Here is a 17,445-nt window from a genome sequence, read left to right on the forward strand (position 1 = left end):
TTAAACACCATTCACTATCAGTAACATCCTGATTGCCCCCACAGTCACAAACACGTAATTCTCACACCCAAAAAATCCACTTCCTCTCAAGCACTAGCAATCCCAGGTTCTCTCTCCTCAACTTTGCCTTCTCTGTCCTTCTTTCCTCTCTTCAGAGCCTGAGGGTCCTGTGCCCTATATGTCCCTCAAGCTCAGGTACCAGCAGCTGCCTCCAAGCACCAGCTCACACCAAACCCAAATAGCTGGAAAATGGTGGCTCGGTAAGGAGCAGGCAGCCCTGACTCCGGATCCGGAGGGTTTTATTATTTTTTCACATAAATTACACAAGCACTTTATAAAATGGTTACACAGAAAACACCTTATAAGTGCATAACTTAACCCCTCCCCCCCCAACAGGATCTGGAGAAAGGGACTGTGTGGAAACCTGTCTGTGCATAGGTACCTGGGTGCGGCTGGGACATGTGGTGGGGGCCTGGCAGGCCGAGTGAGGCTGTTGTGGCTGTCGTGTGTATGGGGGGGGGGTGGCGGCATGATGGTGGTGGTGTCTCACAGTGTGGCCCTGGCCTTGTGTTTGTGTGTGAGGTGAGAAGTGCCATGCTGTTCTGAATGAGTATGGGTCACCCCGGCCCATGTCTGATAGTGAGGGTCAGGCGTGGGAAGGCTATGACTGTGTGTGCATGACACTCTGCCATAGATCCCTGTGTGGTTGGTTCTAGGGTGACACCAGGAGGGACAGTGACATTGCCTTTGTGTGGGCCTATGGGTGTCCATGTGTGATGAGAAGTGGGACACAGAGAGGGAGTTTCCCAGGGTAAGTTCAGATGGCAGCCCTGGGGACCCCAGAAGCTCTTCCTCCCCCACCTCCCTTGCCTCTCTCCCTTGGTCCCACATTAAAAATTAAAATGAAATAGACGCAAACTGAGAAGACTAACAGTTCCGGGGAGGGAGTGGGACCACATAGGCGTCTAGGAGGGGGTCGAAGGTCCCTATCCTGAGCCCTCTTCCACCAAAGAGAAAAGTGTCGCTTGAGAACGCAGGCTGTGTGAGAGTCGCGGTGTTCCCCTCCCGCGCGCAGTCAGTCCGAGGCGGGGAGGAGTTGGGGAGAGTCCTGGCTCTCAGGCCTTGGCGACCCCTTACTATGTCTGAGGTCTCGCAGGGCAGAGTGGGCAGGCTCACTCGCAGGCGGATGCCACGGACGTGACGCTAGTGATCTTAGTCGAGTCGTCAGACCACGGCTGCAGATTCTGCAGGGCAAAGAGCGACGAGTTGTGCACACACAGTGGATCGGCGGGCAGTGGCTGCGCCAGGCTCTTCTGGAAGGCCTCCTGCTGCAGCTGCAGGAGGATACGGTTCGCCTGCTGCCTCTCGGCCTCTCGCTCCTCCGCAGTCTGCCGTCTGCACCAGGAACAAGCCATTACCTGCCAGGGCATGGACCCAGCTCCCCCGAAAGCCCCAACTCCCCCGTGTGCTCCCAGGAGATAACTTGAGCGAGAACTGTTCCTCTTTGCAGCCCCCAACTCCAGGTCAGGCCTCTTTAACGCATTCCCTTCTCTTGTGGGTCTCAACCTCTGACAAAGACTAGAACCCCCTAAAGTGGATGGAGCTGAGGTCTCCTGGAGGAGCAGTGGAAAAGTCTGTGACGCCTAAACAGCTGGGACTCCTCACCTATGCACGGCACAAACACCCCCACCAGCCTCAGCCAGGGGTAGGATGGCATCTCACCTCTCCCCAGCCCTGAGGAAGACCAGGCGCTGTCTCAAGCCCGAGGGGCCTCACCCTCCCCACAAATACAGGGCAGAGAAGCAAGGGCCAGTGGATATGATCTCCTCTACGGGACCTCTCTTCTCTCCTCTCTGCGAACCTCACCCAGACCTTGGGCCTCCTGCGCGGAGCGCTGTGCCCAGGCTGGACTCCCACAGGACCTACCGGCTTCCTCCCAGGCGGTCCAGGGAGGCAATGACTCACTTATTCCATTTAATGCTGCCCCTCCACTCTGTCAACTGAGATCAAACGTCTGTCTCTAAGGTGGACAGACCTAATGGGAGTCCCCCGGGCCTCCAGAAGCAATTTGTAGGCGATCGATGAAGCTGCGCGAAGCCTGCAAGGGCCTCTTCCAGCGGCCTCCACCCCTTCTTGACTTTTGGTTCTGTGTATCTTTCTGTCTCTCATCTTCCCCTTCTTTCCTGCATTTCAAAATGACTGAATGTTTCTCTTCCTTTTTGCTTTGTTTTATCTCTCGTTTTCTCACATCCCCCACCCCTTTGATTCTCTCTGAGTTAAGGAAATTTGTTTGAAACGAAAATGGCGGTTTTAGTCGTCCATTGCTTTTCTTTATGATTAATAAGACTTCTTCAGGCTGCCTGTTTTTCCTCCTTTTCTCCCTTGAGTGGGTGTCTTTGTCTTTCCCTTTGTGTTTCAGTTTCTCTCTTTGCCTGCCGCTTTTTGTCTCTGTGTCCCCTCTCTCTGGGGGCCCTGCCTGGCTCCCTCCCCTCCACTCGGCCTGGGCCTCCCCTAGGCCTTGGGCACACCAGTGGCCCCTGCCCCAGCTAGTCCCTTATTCCCTCTTTCGCTTTCCAGAGGTCTGAAACCACGTCCCCCACCTCTTCCCCAGCGGCAGGAATGTTGGGGGGCGGCAGACTCCCGGGGTCATGGCTTCCTTTGTGGCCCCCAAGGCGGAATCCCAGGCAGATTCTTCGCCTTCATTCAGAAAAAGAGGAAACTCCAATTCCTTCCTCCTGCCCCAAAGCCCGCCCGGCCCGGCGCCGCGCCGACTTCGCCCAGACTGCTGCTCTCCAGTACAGGGAATAAGCTAGGAGAAACTCCCGAGAGTGTGGAACCGAGTGTGCGGGCCACATGTGCGGGAGGGTGCAGGGGTGCGGAAGGTGCAGCCGGAGAAAGCGCTAGTGTGTGCGCAGAATAAGGCGGCTTAGGAGTGCGTGGGACGCTTCTTGTCGCTGAGGGTAAAGGGAGGGGAGAACGAAAACGAGAGAAGTCTAGGTATATTCACGTGAAAAAAGTGTGTAGTTAACTAGTTTGGGCTATGCGACGGGAAAATGTCTGGTTTTCTCACACCCATCTGCTCCTAATTGATTCTCCTTTCACTGGGACCCGCGAAACCCTGCCGCAGCCGGCGCGGATTGATTTTCCCGTCGCAGGGTCGGGGACCGGCTGCGCAGAGGCCGGTGTCTGGGGAGGAGGCTCAGCCCCGGGCCCCAGACGCTCTGCCGGGAGCCCGGCTGGAGCGCTGAAACAAGGCGCAGGACGTGTCGCCTCCAGTCCTCTCGGGACAGAGGACTCCACAATCACGAGTCTGCACAAACAAAAAGCTCCCCAGAACCCACCCACTGAGCTCGGAGCCTGGACTGCATCGAGAGCTCTAACCCGTCTGTTTGCCCAAGCGGCGGAGACCAGCCGCGTCTACACGGGTACGGAGTGTGCTGACCAGAAAGCCCTGAAGCCTCCGGTAAAACAGAGCCCATCTCTCCAGCCCCATCCGGCTACCAGCCTCGGTTGCTTCCAGCTCCCAGCGAGCCTAGCAGGAGCCCGCTCCTCTGAAACGATCGGAAACCCGCGAGCGAAGCGGAGGGAGTGTGCGTGCCTCAAGAGGGGCCGGGAGCCAAAAGCAGCCCGAGCCTGGGCCCCGCGGCCCACCCGCCCTGCTTGCTCACCTCCACTTCGTCCTCCGGTTCTGGAACCAGGTTTTGACCTGCGCGTCGGTCATTTTGAGTGCCTTGGCCAGGGCGGCACGCTCGGCCGAGGCCAGGTACTTCTGGCGGTGGAAGCGCTTCTCCAGCTCGCAGATCTGCAGGCGCGTGAAGGACGTGCGCGGCTTCTTCTTCTTGGGGGGCGTCCGGTTCTGATAGGGGTGACCTATACGGCGTGTTACAGTGAAGGGTGAGAGGGCCACTGGAGCGGGAGACAGACAGACGGCAGAGGCAAGCGGCAGAGCGTCAGGAGGCGTCCCAGACCCAGCACCCCGCGAGTCAGCGAGCGCAGCGGCTGGACCCTGCGAGCAGGGCCGCGATCCTCGCGTCAGCCCTCAGAGTTAAGCCAGCGGCGGGAAACGGCCCCCTCCCGCCCGCCAGGCCGACGCCGCCCCTACCGCCGAGGCCTCCCTAGCCCCGGGCTCAGGAGAGCCCAACTCTCCTGAGCCCAACTCCCCCTACCCCTTCCACCCCCCAACCAGGGGCAGTCTAGGGCAAGCTAATGGTCCCAGCTCCCTCTCCCCCAGGCCTCCAGGCTCAGAGAAGCCGCCCAACAGTAACAGGACAAGTGTGTTCCAGGCCCCTGACTCTGGGTCCTGACTTGAGCCTCCATCACACGACAGCACACACAGACATATAGCATACAACGGGGACAAACTTATAGATCTATGCACCCAAACAGGCCGAAACACTTAGACAAGCACAGGCACAAGCACAGGACACTGGGCAACACAGGGCCACAGCCACACACTCCGTCAGAGCCTCTTTCATCCCCGAAACAGGATTAGGGCAGGCTGTGGCTCCGTGAGGTAGGCCCTATGGCGAGTACGTTTCACCAGAGACCCAAGGCCAGTGGGCTCCCTGCTGGGCATTCTCGCAGAGCCCTTCAAGACTGGCCTGGCCTAGGTGTGGAAGTGGGATGGGCACCAGGCCCTGCCTCTTCTGCCCAGAGAGGACTTGGGTTGAAGCACTGGGGCCCTGGAGTGAGGGTGCTTCCTGGAGACCCAGAGCAAAGCAGCAGTTCTGCCTCTGACCCCACTTCTGCCATGGGCCCAGAGTTTGGTTAGCAGCTCCAGGAGTAGTTTCCCTGCCTGTGCTGCCTGGAACAGGAGTGGGGAGCCTCCTAGCCCAGTGTCTGCCTCTCAGCTGCTTCTCCCACAGTGGTTACATGCACCCGTTTTCCACTGCTGGGCACTGAGTCCCAGCCAGGAGTCCCAGTGTCCGCGGGCAGCGGCCTGTGCCTCCCGCCTCCTCTCTCTGAGAACCAGTCGGCTAGCGGGGGCTTCTCAGAGGGGGCTGGAAACCTGGCTTGGCTTGAGGATCAGGGTCTCGGATCTGGGGAACGGCAAGGGAGTAGGAAGTGAGGACTGGGAGAAGGGGCCCGAGGGAGAGCGGGAGCTGAGTGCCCTGCTGAGAGCGGAAACGGGAGCAGAGGGGAGCCAGGCAAGCGGAGGAAGGCACGAGCAGACAGTGGAGAGGGCTGCAGCCGGCCACCACCTAGTGCGTAATCGTCCCGGGAGTAGTCCTCCCGCCACTGTCACCGATCGATTGCCGGCGGGCCGGTGCATTATTCACGCCAGAGATAACAGGGCTGGGGCCTGGGGAAAGACGCCGATCCCAAACTGAACAAATATGAAGAGCGAGCTGTCCCGGGCGGCTCTGCCCTACTCTGCCTCCGACCCGGACGAAGCCTGCGATCCGAAAACAGGGCCCTCCAGCTCTGCGGCTTTACCCGGGCTCCGGGCCTCTGCCAGGCCCGGCAGCACGGCGGGTAGTGGAGCTCGGAGCGCGAAGTGCGTGCGTGTGTGTGTGTGTGTGTGTGTGTGTGTGTGTAGGGGACCGCAGGTGGGGGAACCTGTTCTTGTGTTTGATTCTGGGGCTCGCTGCCTCAGTCAGAGAACAGCAACCCGTACGGAAGAAATAGTTTGTTCACATAGCACCCCTTTCTCCCAGATTTCTGAGCCCCAACCGCCGTTAGACGGTAGTCCTGAATCTACAGCCCCCTTCCCTCTGCCTGGCCGGGCCCAGGGATCTCGGGGGCGGGGTAGGCAGGGAGAGTTTCTCTGAGCAGGGGTTCTGCAGGAGAGACAGGGGTCCAGGTTGGGAGAACTCTTCAAGCATGGCGATTCTGCGATGATAGAATCGGGCAGGCACCTGAACTTGGGGAAAGCACCAAGAGGAGCTGGGCGACCTGGCGCGCAGAAGGGGTTGCAGGGAGTCACCGGACGGGGGAGGGTAACACAGAGCCCAGGCTGCGGCCAGGCGGGGCGCGTGCAGGCCGGACTCACCTGTGAACCTGTCCTTTGTGTATCTGCGGTTACTCTCCATCCAGGGGAAGGTGAGGCCAGTGAGGTTGTTGACACCCGGCACAGCAGGTACAGAGGGCACGGTGGGCAAGCCAGTGGCCAGGGGCTGGGGGTGGGCCACGGCTCCCGCTAGCGGCCTGTGCGCCGGCACCCGGATCACCCCCGCAGCGCTCAGCGAACCCCCGCCACTGCTGCCGCCACCACCGCCGCCTCCAGGACCAGGGCCGCCCGCCAAGGCCATGTTCACGTTGTAGGAGCCGGCCAGTGGACCCATGCTGCAGGCGCCGCCGCCGCCAGCTGGGCCGCCCGGGCCGCCGGGGCCGCCTGGACCGCCAGCACTATAGGCTCCCGCACCCCCGGCCCCCGCCCCGGCCGCGGAGCTCCCGCCACCGTAAGTATAGGCGCCTCCGACCAAACAGCCAAGGCCGTATTCTCCGTCCTGGAGGCGCGAGGCGGGCCCCATGCAGCCGCCCTGGTCCGGGCTGTTGAGGATCTGGTCGATGCCAAAGCTGATGGGCTCCGCGTGGCCCGGGTGGAGGTGGTGCGGACCCAGGTGCTCCATGCTGGCCCCGGCCCCACGGGGGGGCCCGGGCGGCGGCGCTCGCTGTGCTTGGCTCCGGGGACAGTGAGCAGGGTCGCGGAGGCAACAGCAGCTCCTGGCTGCGCGGAGACTTGGAGGCAAAGTGCGCAGAAGGGCTAAAGTAGAGGGGAGGGGAGGGAGAGAGGGGGCGTCGTTTTCTTCCCCTCTCCGGCTTCTCCTTCCCCTCTTCGGCAGCTCGCTTGCTGTTGACTCTGGGACATCAATCACTGGGCGAAAAAGCCCGGTGCGAGCGAGCTTCGGCGTTTCGGCCGGGTCTCTCCATTGGCTGTGCGCGGAGAGGAGCGGGGTGAATGACAGCGCGGGGGAGGGGAGGGGAGGAGATGGGAGGGAGAGAGGGAGGCCAGGAGCCCAGACAGACGCAGGAGCCAGAGACAGAGGGACGGCGACCAAGGCTTGGAGTAGTTCACGAAGAGAGAGAAGAGGGGAAAGGAGAGGCTTAAAAGGAAAAAGAAAAGAAACAGGAACCAGCCATTCCCAGAGACGGACAGACCCTAGGAAGGGGAAGTCAGAGCCCTCTTCCCCACCTGGCAGGAGCCACCCCCTCACTTTGAATTGGGCCAAAGGAGTCCAGCCCACCAGGCTCCTGGGGAAGGGGTGTCCCTGCCCAACTGGAGAATCTCCCCAAGGGCTCAGCTGGGAAACACCTGTCACTCAACCAAGCGATTTACTCCAAACTTCAAGTCCAGCTTGTTAGAAAGTAGAAGACTGTCTACTCCCCAGGTATGGAGCTCAGGCCCCGAGGCAGGACGGTGAGTTCAGGCTTGTCCTTCTTTAAAACACAGGCCTATGAACAACTGGCTATATGTTGTTTTTATAAAAATCAACAAGCGCCCGACTCAGCCTCTTTAGAGAAATTAATGAAGGGAAGGCTTCCTGAAAGACAGGCACAAATCAGGGGAGTTGGTTTGGGGCCTGCTGCCAGGGTGCCCGTGCCTCAAGATACCCCTTTCCTTTTAAATAAACAGATGCCTCAAGAAGCAATTCCTACCGTGTTTGAGTGAATTCAGCTAGATTGCTTTCTACGTTGCAACTAGCCCAGGGCTGGCTCTTCCAGGCAAGGAGCCTCTGGACTGTGGTGAGGAGAAGGAGTTATTTTCTTACTTTTGGAATCTTGGGAGGGAGGCCTAAGGGCTTAAGGCAGTGGGGGCTGGGGCTGGTGGGACTAGGATCAGGGAAGTGTATCCAGGACAAATTTAGGCCTTTTCAAAGTTTTGCCTGTGGCTGCCTGGCTGAGAGCCCAAGAGAGCTCCGGTTTTCTGCTTCCTCTCTTTTCCCTCTCCAGTAGGGAAAGATCTATTCCCTCCTAGGAGCCAAGCTCTGGGAAAGGCACAGCTTCCACCACTTGGGATCTATAGAAATATAGGTCTATTTCAGGTCACATTCAGATTCAACTTCAGGGAGGGCCTATTACTTACTATCAGGTAAGGTGCTAGAATGTGAAGGTTCACACTCTGTTTATCAAATCTTGTTGTAATCTATTTGCTTTGGCCAATACCAACACTTTCAGATGAGCATTATCCCTATTTTACAGATGTGAGGAAACCAAATTTCGGAGATGGTTGGTATAGGTCAAGAGGAGGATCTAGCTTTGACTTGCTTTTGTGAGTTAGCCTGGAAACCCAGCTGCTGTTTAGAAGCTCATCTGTATGGGGGAAACTTTGTCCAAGGGGACAAAGGCCCACTCAAGACAAAGCCAGATGTGAAGTTGGTAGTTGTTTGCAAACACTGAGCAGAAACATCAGGAGAGAGCCCCACTCATTGCCAGTGCTCTCCTCCACACCCACTCAATCCAGGTACTACACCCTTCCCAGGAGGGTGAATGAAACCTCCATTACTGACTTTGGAAGTTGTCTGAACCTAAATGAGCCTTTTTCCTGCCTCTTATCTTGAGGGAACTAAAACAGAAATAAATATAAATGTTTACTGAAAAACTACTTTGTGCCAGGTACTACATCTCACTTATCACAGCAACCCTGAGAAGTTAATAGAAATGTCCCAATTTTTTTATAACTAAGAAAATTAAATGAATGTTCATGGAAGTTTTATTCATAATAGCCCCAAGGGGGAAACAACTCAAATGTCCATCAACTGATGAATGCATAAACCAAATGTAGTATATCTATACAATGAAATATTATTCAGCCATAAACAGGAATTAAGGAAGTGCTGGTTCATGCTACAACATGGATGAACCTAGGAAACTATTATGCTATGTGAAAGAAGCCAGGCACAGAGGTCACATATTGTATGATTCCATTTATATGAAATGTCCCAAATAGGCAAATCCACAGGGGCAGAGAGTAGATTAGTGGTCGCCAGGGGCTGGGGATGGGGGGAATGGGAACTGACTGCCAAGAGATATAAAATTTCTTTTAGGGTGATGAAAATATTCTGGAATTAGACAGTGGTGATGGTTGCACAACTTTGTGAAAATACTAAAAACTATGGAATTGTACATTTTAAAGGGATGGATATTATGGTATGTGAATTATGTCTCATTTTTAAAAAGAAAAAAATTAGAACTGAGACTTACTGAAGAGGACAAACTTGCCCAAAGTCCCGTAGATAGAGAAGACGATCTGGGATCCCAAAACCTGAACTGTTTTCCCTGTATGAGGCTGAAAACTACAGGGAGGGGTGCTGCAGCTTCCTTTGAGGCTGGGTCCTAGTGGCCTTGCTCCTTGTAGTCTCACCACAGTTCTGCATGCTGCAGTTAAAACCCTATCTTTCTAGATAATCCTCAGAACAATTTCTTTTTGCCACTCTCTGGCCCATGCAGAAAACCACTTGAGTATTCCTAACACTGTCCCCTTCCTCTTCCAGGTACACATTTCCAGCTCCTATGGCTCCCACCCCTGCCTGTTCCAATTCTTTTGGCGTCTTCCCAACCCACTTCTTGAACTCCTCAGATATGGCACCAATTGTTCAGGGTACCTGAGAAGAGACTTCACCCTTGCTGTCCCAGCCAAGGTTGGCAGAAGTCACAACTGCCTAGTGGCCCACTAAGACTGTCAAGGTCTTCTTGTTAAATTTCAGCAAGCCAGGGACATACTGACTTGCCCTTGTCCTCACCACTGTCTGCCTGACTGATTTATTCTTTACTTTTCTGCCACCTTTCCTGCTTATCAGAGTCAACTTTTATCCCAGTTCAATTCTGAGGCGCTGGGGTTCTGTGAGTCTGCTTGACCTCAGCCTTTGTCTTCCATTAGGGTAGTGGCTGAGGGCCAGGGCTACCCTCTAAGTCCCTTCCTTTCCTGGAAAGATGAGACCAGAGGGGCAGGACTTGTTGGGCTCTGGTTAGCATCCCTTCTCCTGGAAGCAGTGTTAACTAAGCACAGTGCTGCAGGGAGGAAAGTTTTCAGACACAGGGGAGAAGACTCACACAGAGCTTATATTTGGTTTCCACAGCACTTTTCATTGCAGAGCAGCCCTGTTAGGAAAGAGGAGGCAGGGAAAGAAAGCAGGACTCGCAAAGCACCTGCCATGTCCTAAGTACCTTTACTGACAGCAATTATCTCTCCTCTCATCCTCCAATAATCCTGGGATGTGGATTTTGTTATCTCCATTTTACAGATGAGAAAACTGAGACACTGAAAGCTGGAAAGGGGCAGCGACTGAACTTAAACGCTGCTTTTCTGACTCTATTCATCACAAGCTGCTTCCTCAACCCTAAACTTGGCTTTTGCCTTGCAGTAGTATCTTACATGAACCTAGGTGAGTTGCAGACCCTTCTGTCCAGTCCTGAGGCCACCTGATAATACCCCTCCGCCAAGCAGCATCTCCCCCTCACCAGCAGAATAAAGAAGAGCCTCCAATTAAAAGAAGAGCAGCTGGGGCTGGGGCCGGGGGAGGAGGAAAGGAAGGGCTGGGCCCAGAGGGAGGCCCCTTTGGATCCCACATGGTCCCCTTCCCCCTCCCCTCTGGGAGAGACCCCCGGGCCAGGGGTTGTCCTTTAGCTTAGGGGTATGTGTGGAAACTTAATTACTTTGTGTTTGTGGGACTGTGTGTGCACTAGGGGAGAGCCAGATGTGAACGCCTGCATGACAGTGAGGGTTGAGAGGGCTGTGCAGATGTCCCGGGCATGTCTTTAAGAAATAATTTTAAAAATTTATTCAATGAATATTTATTGAGTGTCTAGTGCATATCAGGCACAGTGTTAGGCTGTTAGGATATGACTGCAAGCAAAACACATGTTGGTAAGAGTGTTGGCAGAGAAGAAGGGAGTCTGAGTGTTTTTTGCAACTGGATTTGTCATGGGAGGATATGTGTTAGTGAGAATGAAAGTGAATGTGTGTTTTCTGTAATAGGATGAGTGTGTGTCTACAACTATTCCTCTGTAATAAGCACGTGTGATGGGGTGAGGGTATCCCTTGCTACTGTGTGCAAGTGTGAGTGCAGTAATGTGTGCTGCCAATGGTGCGTGGACATCTGTGGGAGGTGTGTCTTATATTCCAATATGGTTGTCAGGGAAATGGCCATATGTGGGCCTGTGGGTGTGGGGAGGGGGAGACAGGGCATGCCCAGTGGGTACGTAGCAGGGAAAGGTGGAAGGGCTGAGAAACATGGAGAAGGATGTGTAACATGAAATGGTCCACGGTGGGGCCAACGGGGTCTGTAGTCCCAAAACCAAAGGTGTCTGCCCTGCCTTGCCCACCTGTCTCAGTAAAGGGGGCAGAAAACTTTCCCTGCCATGGGGGAGGCAGGAGCACCTGGTGACTTAGGGACATAAAGACCCAGTAAAGCACACTCTAACCCTAGGGAGCCCTGGGTGTGGTGGAGCCTCTGAGAGTCTAGACTGGGGAAGGAGAGAGGGAGCAGGTCAGGCTGTTCCAGCCACACAACTCAGTGCTTCCTCAGGACTGGGGGCGGGGGTCCAGAGCCAGCCCCATGTGCCCCCACCCAATCCTCGCAGTAAGACACTGAGGACCTCTCCAACGTGGAAATACAGGTACACATTTCCCCTCAGTGGAGGGACCCTGAATGGGTAGAGGACAGAGGGATAGACACTTCCTTACTGTAGGCCATGCCTCAGCTGTCATCTGGTGTCATCTGGGTAACTTTCTCCTCCTCCCACCTCCTCCTTTCCCCTTTACCCTACCCCCATCAGAGCCCAGTAAGTGGATGCTTTGAAAATGGGGTCCTTCTGTGTGTGTGTAAGGGGCACAGAAGGTCTCCCCTCGCCCTTTGGCTTCTGATCCTAAAGGAAGCTGTTGGCCCCATCACCCCTGGGCATTGAGCTAGGGCCTCAGTCTTCTCTCTAACTCCCTCCCAAGGGAGGCCTAGAGACCCTCAGGTTCCACCATCCAGCACTTGGTCTTGGCCATATTGCCCTTGACTAGGGCATCTTCCACCCTAAATCTCCACCCAGGATGCCAGAACCCCAGAAAAAGTTGGGCAGGGGATGGGCTGAGAGAAGGCTGGGGGCAGACACCCTGGCCCTGGCCCCAAATAGCTCCCAAATGGCTCCCTGGGTATGGAGTTTGGTGTCCCATCAGAAGGGCAGCTCAGCCTAGGATCCAGGGCTACAGGCTGGCCCCAACCTCTCCCACCCTTGCCATCTACCTGGGCTCTACTCTGAGGGCCAGGTGGGTCTGTACCTATACTGGGGCCAAGGACCTTTGGGGGCAGACCCTGGGCTGAGGTGTTGGGGAGGGAGAGGAAGTGAAAAGCGTGCCAGCCTGCTTTGGGCTGGGCCTCTAAGGGCCATCTCTACCTTCTAGGAACCATCCTACTCCCTGAGACGCTGAGGCTGGCAAGCTCCCTTAGTGTCCTGGGGCGGGACCTCTGCGGATGTATGGGATCCCCCACTTCACCTGCATGGTACAACCGAGGAATGAAGCAAGCTTTCTGGCTGGGCCACGACCCTGCAGTGGCCAGATCTACCCAGATTTCTCATCGCAGTCCTTCTCTGGTATAGATTTGGCCTTAGAGAAAAGGGCCAGTGGAGACTTCAGAGCACCAGGAAACCCAGCCTCCCAGGGGCCCAATCCTGGGCTGTGGCCCTGGAGACCAAGAAGGTGGGGGTCTTGCACTAGCTTCTAGGTGCTCTGCTGCCTTGGCTTGTGCAGGTCTGGTTATTTTGGGGATACTCAAGACTCAGTTTGCAGGTCAGAAGCCACCCAGTCCTGCTGAGTGGGTGCGGGGCTGTGCTGGGGAGTGGAAAACCCACTCAGACCCCGAGGCCGCACGATGAGAGTGCCTTAGCCTCTGCCTGGTGGATCTGAGATGCTTCCTTCAAATAAAGGAGTGGAGCTGGAGTTAGGGTTTGAAATGAACTCCTCCTCCATCAGAAAAGCACAGCGGGGTGGGGAGACCCAGCTGATGGTGGTGGTGGGGTGTGTGTGTGTGTGTGTGTGTGTGTGTGTGTGTGGTTAATATGTTCCACAAGGTGTCCTGACTGCACACCCAAGCACAGCATATACACAAATGGGGACATCCAGACACGAGAACACCCAGTCCTTTCCAGATACAGCGTTGACACAGAGACAACACCCTCTCACACGCAGACACACAGATGCACACTCGCCTTGCATGCAAATATGCAGACACCCCGGTGTGCAGTCCCCACGGATGCTCACAAGCCTCCTGCACGCATCTATACAGAGGTGCCCACAGACACCCGACCGCACGCACAGACCCTGCAGCACAGATTCGCAATAAAACAAAACTACCCCCTCTCCCTTCACGCATACAACCCTAGGGTCGCTGGTACTCGGGCACACGCAGACGCAGGCGCACCCGCCCTCACTCATGCAGCCCTATGGGGACACTCATTTCCACCCAGCCCCTCCTGCTCAGATAAAACAGAAAACACCCCTCCCCTCTCAAACATACTCCCATGGCCACATTGGGCCCACAAGCAACCACACAGTTTCCCAACTTTCCCGGGGACGCCAGGTCGCTTTCTCTCGCGGGGGCGGGGCGGGAGGCCGAGCCGCAGGTGCCAGAAGTGGGTCGTGTGGGCGCCGAAGGGGAGGCCGGTATCCATATGCATGGGCTCCGCGCACAAAGAGCAGCTGCCCAGAGCGCAGCCCCGGCGGGCCCAGAGTTGCGCCGAGGTGGCGGCGGCCTGGCTAATTGAATTAGGTCGTCCAGGCCCTGCCACCCGCGCGCCACCCGCGTCCGCTCTGCCACCGGTTCCCGGCAGCCGCAGGCGCTCGCTGGGTGCCGAGGGACGGATTGAGGGAAGGAGGCGCCGCCGCCTGAGCCCCGGCCCGAGGCGGCCTCTCCCGCCGGAAATAATCCCATTGTCCCGCGGGCTGCGCTCGGCACTGGGGGCCCGGGATCCCCAACTGGGCTGCGACGCTGTGATTAATGGGATGGCAGCGAGGGAGCTGACACCGGGAAGGGCCGTGGCTCTCCTCCACGCCCCCTTCTCCCTGCTTCTCAGCTGCCCTGGGTTCCGGTGCCCCTGCCCCGCCGGAGTCAGGAAGCAGGGCGAACGGCCGAGGGGCAGGCCGCTGGGCATCAGACTGGTCGGGCGCCCTGGCGACACAGCTGGAGCTGGGGTCTGCCGTTCTCCTGCATGAGTGTGCAAGAGCACCCAGAGCGGTGAGCCTCGGCGTGGAGTGGGGTGCTGGGGTGTGAAAGTGGTGAAGGCATAGTGCGCCGGGTGGGGATGTGGGGCTGTGTGTGGCGAGGCTTGAATGGCTATGTAAGGAGACCAAGCTAACACCCCTGGGGGCCCGCACCAGCCCCAAGACCAGGGAGCGGGGCCTGAGCCCTGGTACTACCCTAGGTCCCACCACAGGAAGTCCTTGCCTGGCACCTGCCCTCCCGTCAGCCCAAATTTCCACAGCCACCTCACCCTGGACCCCAGCACGAGCATTTAGCAGTGGCTGCTCCCATCTCCCTCCCATGGGCTCCTCCTTCTAGGACAAGGGTGAGGCACCGGCAGTTTTTGTTCCACTCTTCTTCTGAGATCCTTTGCATCTTGGTTGTTCTAGTACCAGTGGCCCTTTGAGGTTGGGCACAGACATCTCCCCCCCAAAAAACACAGGAAGCCCATCATATGCCTCATATGTGGCTGGGAAATAACTCCTCTGTCCTAGGTGGCCTGGGACTCCTCTGGCAGAGAGCATGTCTGTGTCTGTCCCATCCCTAATTGCAAGTGCCTGGGGGCAGACCAGAGTCCCAGCTTGTCCCTCAACATTGACACCACCTATAGGTTCTCCTGACACCAGTGAGACTTCCCTGGCTGCTCAGCTCCACCCAAGAATAGTGCAGACCAGGGTGCTCAGGTGGGGCAGACACACAGCCGTGCTCCTGAGTCCCAATGGAAGCAGGAGGCCTGGTTCTGGCCAGAGTGGACCTGTGGGTGTCCTAGGGATCCAGCCTCAGGCCTCCAAGGAGGGCAGAAGAGGGCTAGCACCACAGGAACCTAGGGCCACAGCAGGTTTTGGGGATCATCTCAGTGGTCAGCACAGCTCCCAAGGCCTGGCCCCAGCCAGGACCCTTAGCCAAGTGTCTCCTACCTGCTGCTACCTCCACTGCCCCCCACTGAACTTCCCTAAATTTCCCAGTTATGCAGAAAAGACAAGGTCTTCCCCCTTCCCCTCCATTCAGCTCTGCAGTAGATTTGCCTTCTGGCAAAAAAAAAAAAAAATCCTGACTAGGGGCGGGAGCTAACCAAAGCCGGGAGCCATGTGCCCACGAGAAGGACTCAGTGCCTCTGAGGTCTTTGCACCCCATCAGCCAGGGACTGTGGCCTGGAAGGAGTAATACCAAGGGGAGAGGTGGCTGCTGCCTCTGCCCACACTGCTCCACTGTTACCCAAGTCTCCCCAAGGTTAACAGGGGAGCTCTGGACTGGGGGCAGCCACCAGGGCCACCCAGAGGGGCAAGACACCAATGCCTCCCATTCTCATGGGCCAGCCGCCAGGCCTCGACGGTCAGCACAGTATTTCCAGGGACTTTTACTGCAGCGCTGAGATGAGCAGTGACATTCCCCTCTCCCCTTTCATAAATATTGCATCTTCCCAATGCAATTACAGGAGACTGAACGGCATGAGCGTTTACTAAATAAGATTATGGGGTAATGCTAATGCAGTTTATGTCTGCGCTCTGACACCAGACAAACTCCCTATTAATAACCTCTCAATGAGGCAGTAGGCTTGGAAAGCAGAGCCCTCAGATGCCCGGGCTGCGAGCTCCACAAGAATGGCTCGGTCTTGGCTGCCCTCTTCCAGGGGGTGCCAGGCCCTCCGTGCCCCCAGGCCTCTTGTCTGGGAGCTCTCTCTCTGCACCCCTTCTCCAGAGGTGGCTTGGCCAAGCCAGGAGCCTCATCGACACTCTCACCTCCATTTATCTTCTATTTCTGCAACAATTTAGTCCCAGCTGGCACTACACCCCTCTCTTCTGAATCCCCTAGGAGGGGCCCAATATTTGCCCCCTGAAAGGCATATAGGCATCTTGTGCCCTGGCTCAGAAAGTGCTCATGGCTCTGCTTTGCCGATGGGGAAAGTCCCTTCTGCTTCATCTGCAATACCCTCCCCAGCCGCTGGCTACCATTACAGTGAGATAGTAACACTCTCCCAGCTTCCCCCTTCACTCCTTGGGTGCAAAGCCCTGATGACCCCTACTCCCACTCCCATCCCTCAAAGAAAGAAAAGAAAATTTCTACTCTTACTGAAAAACTAGATCAAAGTTCTACCTCTCCTAACATTGTCAGGGCACTATTCGTGAGTCCCTCCTCAAGTGGTCAATAACACACAAGTTTTAAAAATTACCTTTTATTAAAGGCATATGCCTGTAGTCCCAGTTACTCAGGAGGTGGAGGCCGAAGGATCCCTTGAGCCCAGGAGTTAGAGGCCAGGAGGCCAGCCTGGGCAATATAGCAAGACCATCACTAATAAAAATTAGGTTTTTTTTGAAGAGATAAGATCTCCTTCTGTCACCCAGGCTGGAGTAGCAGTAGTGCAAACATACCTCACTGCAGCCACCAATTCCTGGCCTCAAGTGATCTTCCTGCCTCAGCCTCCAGAGTAGCTGGGACTACAGGTGCATGCCATCATGCCTGGTTAATTTAAAAAAAAAATTTTTTTTTGTAGAGATGGGGATCTTGCTGTGTTGCCCAGGCTGGTCTAAAGCTCTTAGCCTCAACTGATCCTCCCACCTTGGTCTCCCAAAGTGCTGGGATTACAGGCATTAACCACTGTGCCTGGCCTACAAAAAATGTTTTTATAATTACTTTTTGATTGTAAATTTGGAGTTACAGAGACATGGGTTAGAATCCCAGCCACACTGCTTTTATAAGTGTGTTTGTGAACAGATAGATTCACTTCGCTGACCCTTGCTTTTCTTGTTTATAAAAGAGACACAGTGGGTTCTGCCTTCTAGTTCATCAAGCTACTATCAGAATCAACATAAAGACGAAACAATGAAAAAGTTTCCTAATTCATTGGGTATATTTCTGTTTTGCTATCTTTTTTGTTATTGCATTGACCTTTATGTAAAATATTTATCATCCCTGCGGGGCTGGGAGTTGTTGAAACTGAATGTTGTCCAGCCCCACTCAGTTTTCCAGACTCAGCTGATGAGCTCCTCAGACACACTGGGTGCCTCTCTTGCCTCCCTAATTTCCTCTTCTTGAAGCCCTTTAGGGTCTCATTGAGATGGCAGGGCTAAGGCAGTAGAGACAAGATCTGGAAAAACTGAGGATCCGGGAAGCAGAAAAATACAGATAGGATTTCAAGATCAAGAGAGCCATCCCCTGCCTCAGGCCTTGCCTGATACCGCTGGCTGTCATTAAAGCAGCCCCAAGTTCTTCTTGGCCTTCAAATAAAAAGACAGTTTATGCCCAAGGACTCAGTAATGAGGAACCAGGGAGGGGCTGG

At 55.7% G+C, this 17,445-nt stretch overlaps 1 protein-coding gene across 1 annotated transcript; it reads right to left on the reverse strand.

Annotated features, from left to right (window-relative positions):
• Positions 1 to 282: 282 nt before the first annotated feature.
• On the reverse strand, positions 283 to 6,790 carry TLX1 (T cell leukemia homeobox 1). The gene is made up of 3 exons (XM_045568591.1): positions 5,993 to 6,790; positions 3,669 to 3,870; positions 283 to 1,395 (listed from the first exon to the last, which is right to left on the reverse strand). The coding sequence occupies exons 1-3, from the start codon at positions 6,570 to 6,572 to the stop codon at positions 1,173 to 1,175; spliced, it is 1,005 nt and encodes a 334-aa protein (XP_045424547.1). The 5' UTR covers positions 6,573 to 6,790; the 3' UTR covers positions 283 to 1,172.
• Between the last annotated feature and the right edge of the window lie 10,655 nt (positions 6,791 to 17,445).

Source organism: Lemur catta, chromosome 14 (genome assembly GCF_020740605.2).
Source record: "Lemur catta isolate mLemCat1 chromosome 14, mLemCat1.pri, whole genome shotgun sequence".
NCBI lineage: Eukaryota > Metazoa > Chordata > Mammalia > Primates > Lemuridae > Lemur > Lemur catta.